Raw genomic sequence first — 12,769 nt, 5'->3', positions numbered from 1 at the left:
TGACTTGATTATGACATTTGCATTGATTAGAGCACAGCACAAACATATAGAAAAGACATTTCCTCGACTCAGGAAGGTATTAAAGGTTCTTTGGGTATCAAAGTATCCTGAGTCTAGATAGAGTTTGTGCTGTGAACGTTTATTCTCGGCTCATGGTAAGTCCCAGTCTATGAGGAAGAGAATGTTTGTAGCGAGCATATAATGGAATGGTTTTACCTTCAGATCTCTGATGGTATCTAAGACAAGATTTGAAATGGAAACCTGTAATTATAGTTGGTGTCGAGTAAGCAGGATCAGAAGGTCTTTGTTAAGGATCCTGACACCAGGTTGTTTGCAGGTGAACGCGCTGGACACACTGGGTCAGACGGCGTTACACCGCGCAGCGCTGGCGGGCCATCTTCAGACCTGCAGATTGCTGCTAGGATACGGGGCAGACGCCTCATTGGTGTCACTGCAGGGTTTCACCGCCTCTCAAATGGGAAATGAGGCCGTTCAACAGATCCTCAATGGTATGCCACCTGACTGTGTGTGTTTGGAGAGCGAGTGGGTGGGTGGATGGGTGATATTGTGTAGGTGCAGTGTTTTGGTTGCTATGCACTAGCTAGCAACAGTAGATTAAACTGAATTGTTTTTTAAAGGTCAATATTGATATTTCTGTAGTGAAGGTGCAGTTGAGTAAATAGCTTTTAAAGCTGAGTGGAGTGAGCCAACTCACCTGTTACTGGGAGAGAGAGTTATTACATTACTGCATTACCACCAGATTAGAGGCCTGAGTCTGAAAGTGACCATGTTCTCAATCTTTGGCCAAGCTCAGTACAGATATTCTTCTAAATGCATAACACACAGCCAAAAACTCAGTCTGTCAACAAGGAACACATACACACACTCTCTCGCTCTAGCCCTTACCTAGCAGAAGATGTAGCGACCTTCATCATCATCATCATCATCATCATCATCATTCGATTTTCAACCTCTTTTCCCTTGATCTGGTCTGTAGAGAACATCCCGGTGAGAAACTCTGACGTGGACTACAGACTTCTGGAAGCGGCTAAAGCTGGAGACCTGGACACTGTCAAGGTACTTTGCTTGTATTTGTCGCCAAAGAGCCCTGAAAAACAAGTTTTCACAACAAAGGACTCAAACAACCTACTGATATCACAAGGATGCCAGAAACACGTAAAAAAAAAACTAATGGTTTTGATCATTTGTAGGTTAATAGGTTTGTTTTTGATCCTGCTGGTCTTGGTGGGGGTTGGATGAGGTGCGGACGGATGTTGAAGCCATGTCCGGCTTCTTCTTTTTTGTTGCGTTTATTGTCATAATTTCATGTCATTTCTGTTTGTATTGCCAAAAGTTTGTGGTAAATCTATTGCTAACTCCCTCCGTGAGGCCTTTCCCACTTTACAGGGAACTGTTTTGGTGCCTTGCTTTTTCTGGTGAACTCTGATTAGGTCTCACTCGCCCCTGTTGCCCTCACTCCCACTACCTTTCAACGAGGTGACCCACGTGAAACATGCAGTCCAAAGCCCAACCAGCAGTGCTACAAATTCTTTGATCAGTCCAGGTGTGTGACTCCTGTAGAGCTTTGAGCAACACCCTCTGTCGATTGATGCGATGGCTCAGCTCAGAACTGGTGAGAGAGCAGGCCGGTTCAGAAGAGAGAACCAAGGTTCCAGAACCTGCACTGATTTGGTCGGAAAAGGACCAGAGAGTCCATAACGCTGCCATAGCAACCTCAGTCAAAAAAGAAAAATGATTAAAAATTTAAAAAGTAATTTATTGCTATGTTAAATAGTTGTAGCCCGAAATATATTGGGTCCCTTCTTGACCCGCACTACACCCCTCCAGCATATCTGGTGTCAATCAGTCTGCTGACAGACAAATGCCACGTAAGTAAAGCAGCAGCACACAATAGATGATAAACTAGCTCAACAGACATAGAAGACAGATTTAGCTCATCTCTGCAGAGAAATCAGCAGACTGTTTATTCGTAAATGGGACCGAGTTGACTTTTGAGGGCTCTGCCTCTAGTGACTTTTGGGAAATGTCAGGTGTGTTCTGTATTCTTTGTGAATCAAATGTTTGTCTCTTCGTAGCTTGTCCAAACCTTCTTATTCTCTAAGGTCACATTTTCCATCTCGTGAGATTTATTCCGCTGTAACACTTCCTCTGCAGCTCATTGGGCCCAGCAAGCACTTAGCGTTGCACCAGGCCCACTCATGCTAGAGACGTAGGCACCACTCAGGATGCACTGTAATATGCTTCGGATAATAACACCCACTGCATGTCAGGACCTGGTTAGATTGCGTGAAATATTTGACAGGAGCACCCTGACAAAGATCCAGAAGGTCAAAAAAATGTCTTTTTTTTTTGTACTTGGATTGTTGTCAGTGTTTGTTTTTGGGTTTTTTTTTAACTCAAACCAAAGAATAGCTGAAGTTTATGAGAAGTGAGAAAAATGCTAAGTGTAGAGTGGAATCCTGCGAGCCTGTACCCGCGGAGACAGACCGTAACAGGGTTATCCAGACGTAGAGTCTTTCAGGAAGGTCTGTCACTGTCTGAAGCGTGATGCTTTGGCAGATTGGCAGAACAGAGGATGAGCCCTGTCAGTCACTTTTTACCTAATGTTGACACACACACAGGCTAGCGTGCACACCAGTTAACTGTCTGCCTGAGCCGCTGACTGACATTAAAATAACACTTTGCAGGATTCTTGGCCTGACCCCTGTCCTCGTGTGTCTGGGCTCAAACTGTGGCTGTTAGACGTGTGTGACCTCTCAAGTGTAGTAAAACAGTTCCATCATTAAAGGACCGTCCGTCCCTCCTTCGAAGCAAATAACTGCTGTTACTGACGACTGTCCAAGCTCTCAGACAAAACCTGCTGGATTCCAAACAGATGAGATAAATCTGCATTATTATCTTTCAACTCATATTTGTCAGCGATGTCTTGTTTTCTTCAGCTCCCCATTTTTTTCTCAGCTTTGATCAACCTTCACTAGCGATGGTGACACTCATGCTGTCCGGCGTCTCTCTCTGTCTCCCCAGTCACTGTGCACAGCCCAGAATGTGAATTGCAGAGATCTGGAGGGACGACACTCCACACCCCTTCACTTCGCTGCCGGCTACAACCGAGTGTCGGTGGTGGAGTACCTGCTGCACCACGGGGCAGATGTGCACGCCAAGGACAAAGGGTGAGACATTTCAATGTTCATCACAGATTAGAAAGTCATAGCAAAGTTTAGGAAGGTTGATTTTTGATCCTTTCCTAAAAGGTGTGTTTGTGTGTGTGTGTGTGTTTGTGTTTGTGTGTGTGTTTTTCATATGCAGTGGTCTGGTTCCCCTCCACAACGCCTGTTCATATGGTCACTATGAGGTGGCCGAGCTGCTGGTTAGACACGGAGCCTCAGTCAACGTGGCCGACTTATGGAAGTTCACGCCGCTTCACGAGGCTGCAGCCAAGGGCAAATATGAGATCTGCAAACTGCTGCTAAAGGTTTCACCGTCATTTACACACACACACACACACACACACACACACACACACACACACACACACACACACACACACACACACACCACTGCACCACAAACTGCAGACTGAAGCATGACTCATGTAAAAATTTAAACATAAATTCAGTCGTTTTTTTTAAACAGAAAAAAATCTTCAACTTTTATAATCAGTTTTAGAAATTAAACAAGTAATTAATCAGTCTATTGGTGGATGAACAGGAAATGTTAGCTGTCTGTCCTCTCTGGAAAATTATTTCGGGCTTCTTTTGTGTGTTATTTTGGCTTATATTTATTTATGCAAAGATTAATCTGTTAATTCTCCTTAGAAATAATTAATTGCTGACTTATTATTTCTGCATCCAAAACAAAACTCTTTTGTTTTCACGACCGCTTTTGCACATTTTAAAGTGTAAAGTTAATGGAAACTGCAAATTAGACAAGAAAAGAAGAAAAATAAATTTTGCGGGAAAAAAAGGTCCTAGGCTTGCTGGAGCTGGTTTTTGCAGGAAATGGGAGATGGAAACGTCTTTATGAATGAGCTCTGACGTAGCGAATCTTTAACTCATGACTGAGCAGCAGTTCCTGGCTGGGGTGTCGTTCAGGATAATCCCAACCTCCGTTTCATCTCATGATGACGTGCGGCATGTGTTGATGCTAGCTAGCAGGAGAGAGATGACAGCTTGCCCAGCTGACAGTAATCCCTCCACACCTCTCTCACATTTTTAGCTGGTAGATGGCCAAAAGAACCTCTTCTTCATCTACAGTTTGTTGTAACCATGCGTAATGTTGCCTAGACTGCCATCTTCTGACCAAAATACGCATTGGGTAGACTATTTTATTGGCTCCAGACATTTGATGATCATTTCATATCCAATTTTTCTTAACATTCGTTTGACAATAAATTGAAACATAATGCCTGGTGCTAAAAAGAGTCTAGAATCTTAAGTGTTACAGTAGAACTAAAACATCACACCAGCCAGACCAGCAAACAGCCTCTGTACGTTAGTTGCATTTGGCTCCCTGTGAGTAACGTGTGTTGTCAGCTGCGTTACGTGAACCGGTTTTGTGATGGTAAATCAGGACTTTCTCTCTGCAGTAGCATCAGAATGTGTTCATCAGCCAATCAGAGGTGAATATTGAGGAGAAGCTTTGACCTCTCGTGCTCTCTCAGCCCAGACGCAACAAACGCATGACTGAAGATTTGTCACATCTGCTACACTCATCTGGATGAGTCACGTGTAATGTTTCAGTTTCACAGCTGAATGTGTTCTTCTTGTTTTTCTTGTCAGAAACACCTCCAGTCAAGGTTACATCACCACTGCGTTGTTGCCATATGGGGCTGCATAAATTATTATTAGAGCAACACTGCTGAAGTCACACAGGAAGCGCATGAACACACAACACGGACACACACATTGCAGGGAAATGTTGATGCTACTAGATTCCTTCTTCATTGCTGTTTGGTGCAAATAAAATATCCAAATGTCACGGTGATGCGGGCGTATTTCCTCTCAGTCCTTTTGAGACGCGACAAGTTTGACAATCTCGGATTGTGTTACGCTTTTTTTATTCCTATTATTTGGTTTGATATCATTTCCTGTATGACCTTTTGCTTTGTTCTAAAAAAAAAACAAAAAAACATTTATTTTTCTACATTTGAAATAAATGTCAATCCAATCCAATGATGATAACTTTAAAAAAAAGTAGTTAAAAATCACAACAAAAACGTGACAAAATTGTTACTTTAAGGAGGGTTGTGAGTGTAGCTGTGCAGTCATTCACTGGCCAGGTTTACTACTGTAAACACGCAGCAGAGCTAAAGTGATGGAGTTTAATGTTTTGGTCCATGTAACCGTACCTGCTGAAGCCATTCCACACCTGCCTCCTTTCCTCTGGGTATTTTAATACGTGGGACTTGGTCTGCTGCCAGGTGGACCAGGGTGCAGCTGGTTTGAAGTGTAAAAGGAAACGGACCACATATAGGAAGTGAACAACAACAACAAAAATAAAACATGAATTTAATTGAGTCACACTTGCAGGTGAAGAAGTTGTGGCAGAGAGAAAGACGATGGGGGGGGGGGGTTAATGCACGCTGTTTGCTCATAAATAGGAATAAAAAGGTGGCTAAATGCTGTTCTATAGTTAGACAGTTCTCTATGACAGCACAGGTCCTTTTTACAAGGACAGTGGAAATTGAAAGTGTGGATACAGGGAGTGGAAGGTGAGAAGGCAAATAACATCACTCACATATAAATTCATCAGAAAAGTGAAAATGAAAAAACTGAAATCGGGCCGGTGTCGCGTGGAGGACAAAATAAGATAACGATTCACGGGCAGCCTCATCTAGTGGAGTGCTGGGGTGCTGGTGGAGTCCGCCGGCCTCTCTATCCCGAGGATGTTAGGTGTGTTTACAATGTTTGGTGCACTTGACGAGGCGACAGTGTGGAAGCAAACCAAACCTCATTAAAAATGCAAATTTGTTGCACATTCTCCCTTGAACCGTGCTGAGTCCACCAAGCTACATGTGAGAGAGAGCGGAGTGAAATTCCTGCAGTCGGAACATACTCGCAGGAGAACCTACTTTGCTGCTTCGCTGAAAGTTGCGGAAGTGATTCTTCTTACTCGTCCGGTTTAATCCTAGTCATTGACTTCCTGTCAATCACTTGTTGTTGCTCTCTGGAGCTGATGAGTTGTTTATCGAGGGGCTGACTTACCTTGTTAACTTCTGATTGATTCAAGGACGCCGCCTCTCATCTTGTGCTGTGCGTTTGTGTCCCGTCCGTTTGCGGTCAGGCCTCTTGATGACACCGTGCATCCTCTTGTTTGAGCCAAACAGATTAAACAGATCGCTCAGTGTCAGCGTGTAGATGAATGAGCAGAGCACTCCGGCCGGCCCTCGGGCCACTCTTTCAGCACTCGGTTCCACTCTCGCTTTAAGAAGTCTGGAGGCAGACAATATAAAAACACAGGATTGATTTTGCAACATGACGTTTTGGCTTCTTTCTTCTTTATTTTTTGTCTCATTGAAATTCTTACGCTTTTAAGAAAGACTTGTGATGCGTGATTCATGTTGATGCAGCAGCACCCTCATTTCTCCTTGAACACCAGCGTACACACTCACACCAGCAGGAGTGTTCCAGCACTTTGGTGTTAATCTGCCGTGGCCTCAGGATATTCTCTTTGTAAAATTAACTATTTATTCTAGAGTTTCCAGATTTTCCTTTTGTTTCCACTGTTTTCTTGTCAGATTTCTTTTGTGTGCTCAGAATAATATTCCCCACTGATGTTGTGGAGTGAAACACAAAAGCATTTCATTTTTTTGTTTTTTGTTAAGAAGATAATTACCTTCTCTATTAAGCTGCAACAGTCTTGTTATTGCTGTTGAGATGGTGATGGTGGCTGGATGTCTGGGTGTGACGGAGCTTCGTCTTTGTCTCTAATTGACCAGCTGTCAATCAAACAGTATGACGTCTTGTTTGGAGTAAATACTCAGCTCCTAAATTTATTGTTTGAATTCCTCTGAATTCCTTCAACTTATCTCTGTTCTAATTTTCCTGGATAGAGAATCTATTACCGTTGGAAGGTGATTACATCAGCAGGAAAGTGATGATAGAAATACAGAAGTAGGACAGAAGAATTCAGCTGAAAATCTGTGTTTTGGAAGAGGTTATACAGCCGTGAGATGTGTAAGGGACATTTCCAGGCCAGCAGTGGATCCCCACAACATCACATTTTAATGAGCTGATTTTTTTTTTCAACACACAATGAAATGACAATTTAACCCGTAACCCCGGAGACAGTTGAGTGATGAAGATGTCTGCTTTCCTGCTCTCCAGGGAATATGCTGTCTTCCATTTCACTGGATGTTCTGTCCTCCCCTCCTTCCAGCTCTCTCTCTCTCTCTCTCTCTCTCTCTCTCTCTCTCTCTCTCTCTCTCTCTTTGTTCTGCTCTCTGGTGAAAAACCTTCCTCTTTCCACTCATCTCCTGTCACCCTCCTCATCTCAGTGAAAGCTCCCACTGGGACTTATAGGACTAATATTTAATAGCTATCGATTTCATATCCTAAAATATTTCTTATGTGAAGACAATTACGTTCTCTCCCTCTCTTTTCTTTTCATCTTGTGCTCCCTGCAGCACGGAGCCGACCCCACCAAGAAGAACCGAGACGGCAACACGCCTCTGGACCTGGTGAAGGACGGGGACACAGACATTCAGGACCTCTTGAGAGGAGATGCAGCATTGCTGGATGCAGCCAAGAAGGGATGTCTGGCCAGGGTGCAGAAGTTATGCAGCCCAGACAACATCAACTGTCGGGACACGCAGGGACGCAACTCAACGCCGCTGCACCTGGCAGGTAAGATGCACAAACAGAACAGAAAAAAATTACAAAATATTCTGAATATTCCACAAATACCAGTCAGTTAAATTTCCTGTAATATGAGTTCATGAAAGAAAGGAAAGGGATGTTGAATGTTGTTCTGTTTCCTTACTTCAGTGTCTTATTATTAGAAGAGAGTTTAGATGAGTTAGCAAATGTCATGGTAGCATTAAGCTAGCTAATTTACACACCTGGACATGACTTGGACATGAGTGTGTTCGCCATAACTCCTGACTCTAGTTCCAGCAGCCCAGGACCGGTTCTCCTCGAGGGACTGTGGCTCAGAAAAGTGCCAAGAACAAGACAATTAACACAGGCAGACAGACGTGGCAGCCCTGGGTTTTAGATGCACGGGCTGGAATAGCTTAGCATTTTTACCAATGCTAATTATTCTGAATTATTTTATCACAATTGTGCTTGAAATCAGCACTCAGGTCTGGACTCTCAGGTGGCCAATGGCCCTCACCTAGTTCAAGAGTTCTCACATGGAATACAGACGCGTTGATGTCACCATCAGAGCAGTTTATCTTTATCGACACAGTGACAGTGTGACATGATCAAGATTTATTTTCAAAAAAAGGAACTGGACTGGTTCCACTCTTAGTTTTTATGGATACGTCCATCTACCTTTTGAGACGGTTTTCAGTCAAATTAGTGAAAATCCCTGTAAACTTTATGAAACTTTTTTTTACATTAACTTTATTAATTACTACAGTTGTTTATTTCTCTTGTACTGACATCAACCTGCCACAGACTACAGATGGAAATTAGCCTGTGAAATCTAGCACGTTTGTATTATAGATGTTAATTTAATGTGAAATGTCTCTGCTTCACTTAAAAAATAATAATAATGATAATTCCTTATTGCTCAGAGACACATTTTCCATCAAGATATAGGAAACCTCCAGCTAACTCTGACTACATAGTTGTTTACTCTGATGTCCTTGAGTCTCACACAGACTTAATGTGTTTTACCTTTCTGATAGAAGCGATAATGCATGTTTTCAAAGCTGCACACACACACACACACACACACACACAATCAAGATTTGTAATCATTAAAACATCTGCTTTAGAGATAACTGATGCATCACTCTGCTTTTGCACCTCACAGCCATAAACACATGCACAGGCACACACACACACACACACAAATCCATAATTCATGAACTCTGTGCTGATATAATCACCAGGATACACTGAAACTCTTGTTTCTGTGTACAAACCACAGATTGTTCTGCATACTTAAAATATGAGGCAACTCTGTGTCCTCAAACTTTTACCTTTAAATGTCACAGCAAGACGGGTCAGTTTTTACCTTGCTGCTTGTATCTTTTTCTTACCAGGGTTTATTTCACAGCTGATGCTTTGTCTCCTTCATTACCATAACAACTCTTTGTGTTTGGTTTGATGTGAAACCGGCACACACACTGAACAGGCTTGGCTCCTAGAACATGAACTCTTTTGACTTGATTTATACGCCAACATCACATCGCAACTGGACATTTTGATTTTTGTTTGTCTTGTCGTACTGGAAACACCTCTGAACCATCAAGAAACACCATCACAGTCGTCTGTTTTCAACCAAGGACCTAAATCACTTCCTCTTAGGCTTCAGTATAAGTCATAAAAGGAATATTTTCTTACTATTATCATATTAAATTCAGCAGTAGAAATGCCGAGGGAAGCAGTGACACTTTACCTGTGCCAAGTAGCCAGAAGTGAAAAGAAGAAGACGGGGAAATCAGAAGTTTGAATGCTGGCAGATAAAACACCAAATGTTCCATTAGAGATTTCTGGTGATGGTTATTATGATGAAAGATTATGGCTAATGTTAGCTTTCTCAGCTAGTCTGCGTACACCCATACCAGCTAACAAGCTAACTCAAGCAATTCTCTCAGTTTGTCACATTTTCAGATACAATCAGGTTCATGGTTGAGGTCATCCCTGTAATCTTCTGCCGGGGAAATCTATTTTGTCTTTGTCTTTTTTACAGTTTTAGATTCTGATTGATAAAGAATCTCCTCAGCCAATTATTAAATGTGATTAGAATATGATTTTCTGCATGACTATCGCTCTAAAAGTTGAGAAAGTGCTCAGAATCTCCTGGGAAGTTTTATAGTTTTTTTTTCTGGCCATTTAGACACACACCCACACACCCTCTGCCTTGAAGCAAAAGATGATTACACACACACACACACACACGGTGTCATGCTGCAGCTCTTTCTTTGCTTCTCACTTATTACCTGACCACATTATTGCATCTCTTATCTTTCTCCATCTCTTCACTCTGACCTGCTTGCTGTTCGTACGCCTCGGCCCCCTCGGCGTTCTCCAGCTGGATACAACAACTTGGAGGTAGCAGAGTATTTGTTGGAACATGGAGCTGACGTGAACGCACAGGACAAAGGAGGACTGATACCTTTACACAATGCTGCTTCATACGGGGTGAGACACACACACATGCTCACTCATGGTATTCCTGTTTGTTTCTCAAGTCAGTTACACAGATACTCTGATGTTTTATGGACCAGTTGTCTTATAATGTATAGATAATCACCGGTTATTGATATTTATGGGTTATGGGTTTGTGATATCTACCTGTACTTTTTCCGTTTGCATGGCTGCATGACTCGGTCTATAATAACGCCGCTGATTCTGTCGTAGGTGAAAGTCATGAAGTTAACACGCCACTGATAGTTTGGTTTTCCTACAGCCATAGGCTAAATACCAAAATGAAGCTGAACACGCCATGAACGCACAGCGCACACATAGTGCCATCCGCCATAGAGCTCTTAGATAGGGGCCCTGACTGTCCTTGCACCAAGTGAGGGTGAGCTATATATAACCTGCCTGTAGTCTAATAATATTTTCACAACATTACTTTGATAATTTCATGGACAAATTGAGTCAAAACTATTTCATTCCAAATTTTTATTCCAGTTTAATTGTGAAAGGTTTCATGGTGACAAACTGAAATAAGGCACTAGTCATGATAGGAATTTATCATGATATACTATACAGCTGGGGCAGAAATATTGATACAGCATCAAGAGAACAAAATCTCACCGTATGCTGATTATTATTTCTCAGTCTCATTCACATTTTCTTGTTTTCTGAGGCGGACCATGTATGTCATGTTTCCATCTGGAGGCCTCAGTTGGCTCCTAGTAACATTCAGCTCCTGAAAGAGTCATGAAGCACATGTTGAGTGAAAACTTGATGAGCTGTGTGTACTAGATAAGACGCCCCACCCCCCCCTTACACACACACACACACACACACACACACACACACACACACACAAGCTTTAGCCTCTCCCAGCTATATTGTGTTTGGCACCCAGACAACCTAGAAACCGATGAGGAGGGAGATGAGGAGAGGAAGGAGGAGCAGTGGGAAACCGAGGATGATGAAGGAATTAATAATTCACTGCTCCAAAGAAACACACATTCTGTATTTTCTGATCTGGCTTTTATTGCACCGACTCAGCCTACTTCACACATTTTCTTGTTAAATGTGCTCATTGTCTCTTTCCCCCCGCCTCTTCTGTCTGTTTGTTTTCATTGCCTCCTTTCTTGTCCCCCACTCCCCCCACCCTCCCGTGTCCATCATCAATGCCTTCGCACTCTTCCTCTCCTTCAATGTTCGTCAACCTTTCCTGCCGCGTCAAGCACGTGGACATTGCCGCCCTGCTGATCAAGTACAATACATGCGTCAACGCCACAGACAAGTGGGCGTTTACTCCGCTCCATGAAGCGGCGCAAAAAGGGCGGACTCAGCTGTGTGCTCTGCTATTGGCCCACGGAGCTGATCCCACCATGAAAAACCAGGAGGGACAGACGCCGCTGGATCTGGCGACGGTAATCACCCTGTCATCCCTTCAGTATCAGCTGATGTTTGGCTGGTTAAAGAAAGTTGAGGTGATGGCACTCAGGCAAGGGTTGAAAATCCTGCATCTTTGCTGACATACTTGCTCAAGGACTTAACATTCTAGAGTTCATCCCTGACACACACAAATCACACTCAAGAAATTGAATTTTCTCTCCTCTGCGACACAAAAATATTAAGCTGGTTAGCTCTGTGCATGGAATATGAAATAATTATGAATATGATTATAATTCTTCCACATGATGGAATAATTTTATTCTGGGGAGCTCATGGTTGTATATTAACCATCTCAGGTTGCTTGAAACAGACGAGGGAAGCATCTCATGTGTCCCTTCTGAACCAAACAGTCCTGTAACCTGATATTTGAAATTCCTGTTGGGCGTTGATGTTATTGGCTAATGCAGGTCAGTAAATCCTGTGCTCTCCTGAGTAAAACCTGATTTATCCACCGTGTCAGTGCGGCATTCATAACCTGCTGTAGCTGTGCTGGTGTGTGTCTGCGCAATGATGCTGCATTGTGTTTCCTTGTTTAAAGAATGGAAATTGAAATTACGTCCATTGCTGGGGATCTTCAAACGGGCGTGATTGCAGGCATCAGAGGGTTAAATCCGCCATTTATGATGTGTCTTTGAGGAGATTTTAAAAATTTAAAAACTTATTTACAATGTAAAGTACTGCAGTATTATATATCAGCGCTAGCTCTTGTGTACAGAGATGAAGGTTAGCATTTGTAACTTATTTACTGACAGTCGTTTCAATAATGCAGCAGCAAATGTAGCAACTGGTGAGCTTCTCTTTAACTAAGCCGAGTCTGTTATTTAGCCTCCAACTGAAGTTACTGGAATCATACTTGGAGTGCACAAACACTACATCTGGCTACATCTCTTTGTTGCAGGCTGATGACATCAGAGCCTTGCTGATCGATGCCATGCCTCCAGATGCCCTGCCGAGCTGTTTAAAACCACAGGCCACTGTGGTGAGTGTGGACC

The 12,769-nt window shown here is 42.8% G+C and overlaps 1 protein-coding gene across 1 annotated transcript in view; it reads left to right on the top strand.

The window, feature by feature from the left end:
* LOC147244148 (poly [ADP-ribose] polymerase tankyrase-1-like) overlaps positions 1-12,769 on the top strand; it is an 84,460-nt gene that overhangs the window by 58,393 nt on the left and 13,298 nt on the right. The window contains exons 13-20 of the mRNA XM_086186751.1: positions 338-509; positions 998-1,077; positions 3,046-3,191; positions 3,328-3,493; positions 7,646-7,865; positions 10,228-10,337; positions 11,564-11,752; positions 12,676-12,756. Coding sequence (XP_086042877.1) covers positions 338-509; positions 998-1,077; positions 3,046-3,191; positions 3,328-3,493; positions 7,646-7,865; positions 10,228-10,337; positions 11,564-11,752; positions 12,676-12,756 — 1,164 coding nt within the window. The remainder of the gene's footprint in view (positions 1-337; positions 510-997; positions 1,078-3,045; positions 3,192-3,327; positions 3,494-7,645; positions 7,866-10,227; positions 10,338-11,563; positions 11,753-12,675; positions 12,757-12,769) is intronic.

The sequence above is a fragment of the Aulostomus chinensis genome, chromosome 19, assembly GCF_037954235.1.
Source record: "Aulostomus chinensis isolate RoL2024-O1b breed Wild chromosome 19, RoL_Achi_v1.0, whole genome shotgun sequence".
Classification (NCBI taxonomy): Eukaryota; Metazoa; Chordata; class Actinopteri; order Syngnathiformes; family Aulostomidae; genus Aulostomus; species Aulostomus chinensis.
The sequence above is the reverse complement of the archived record's forward strand: the minus strand, read 5'-3'. Positions and strand labels throughout refer to the sequence as shown.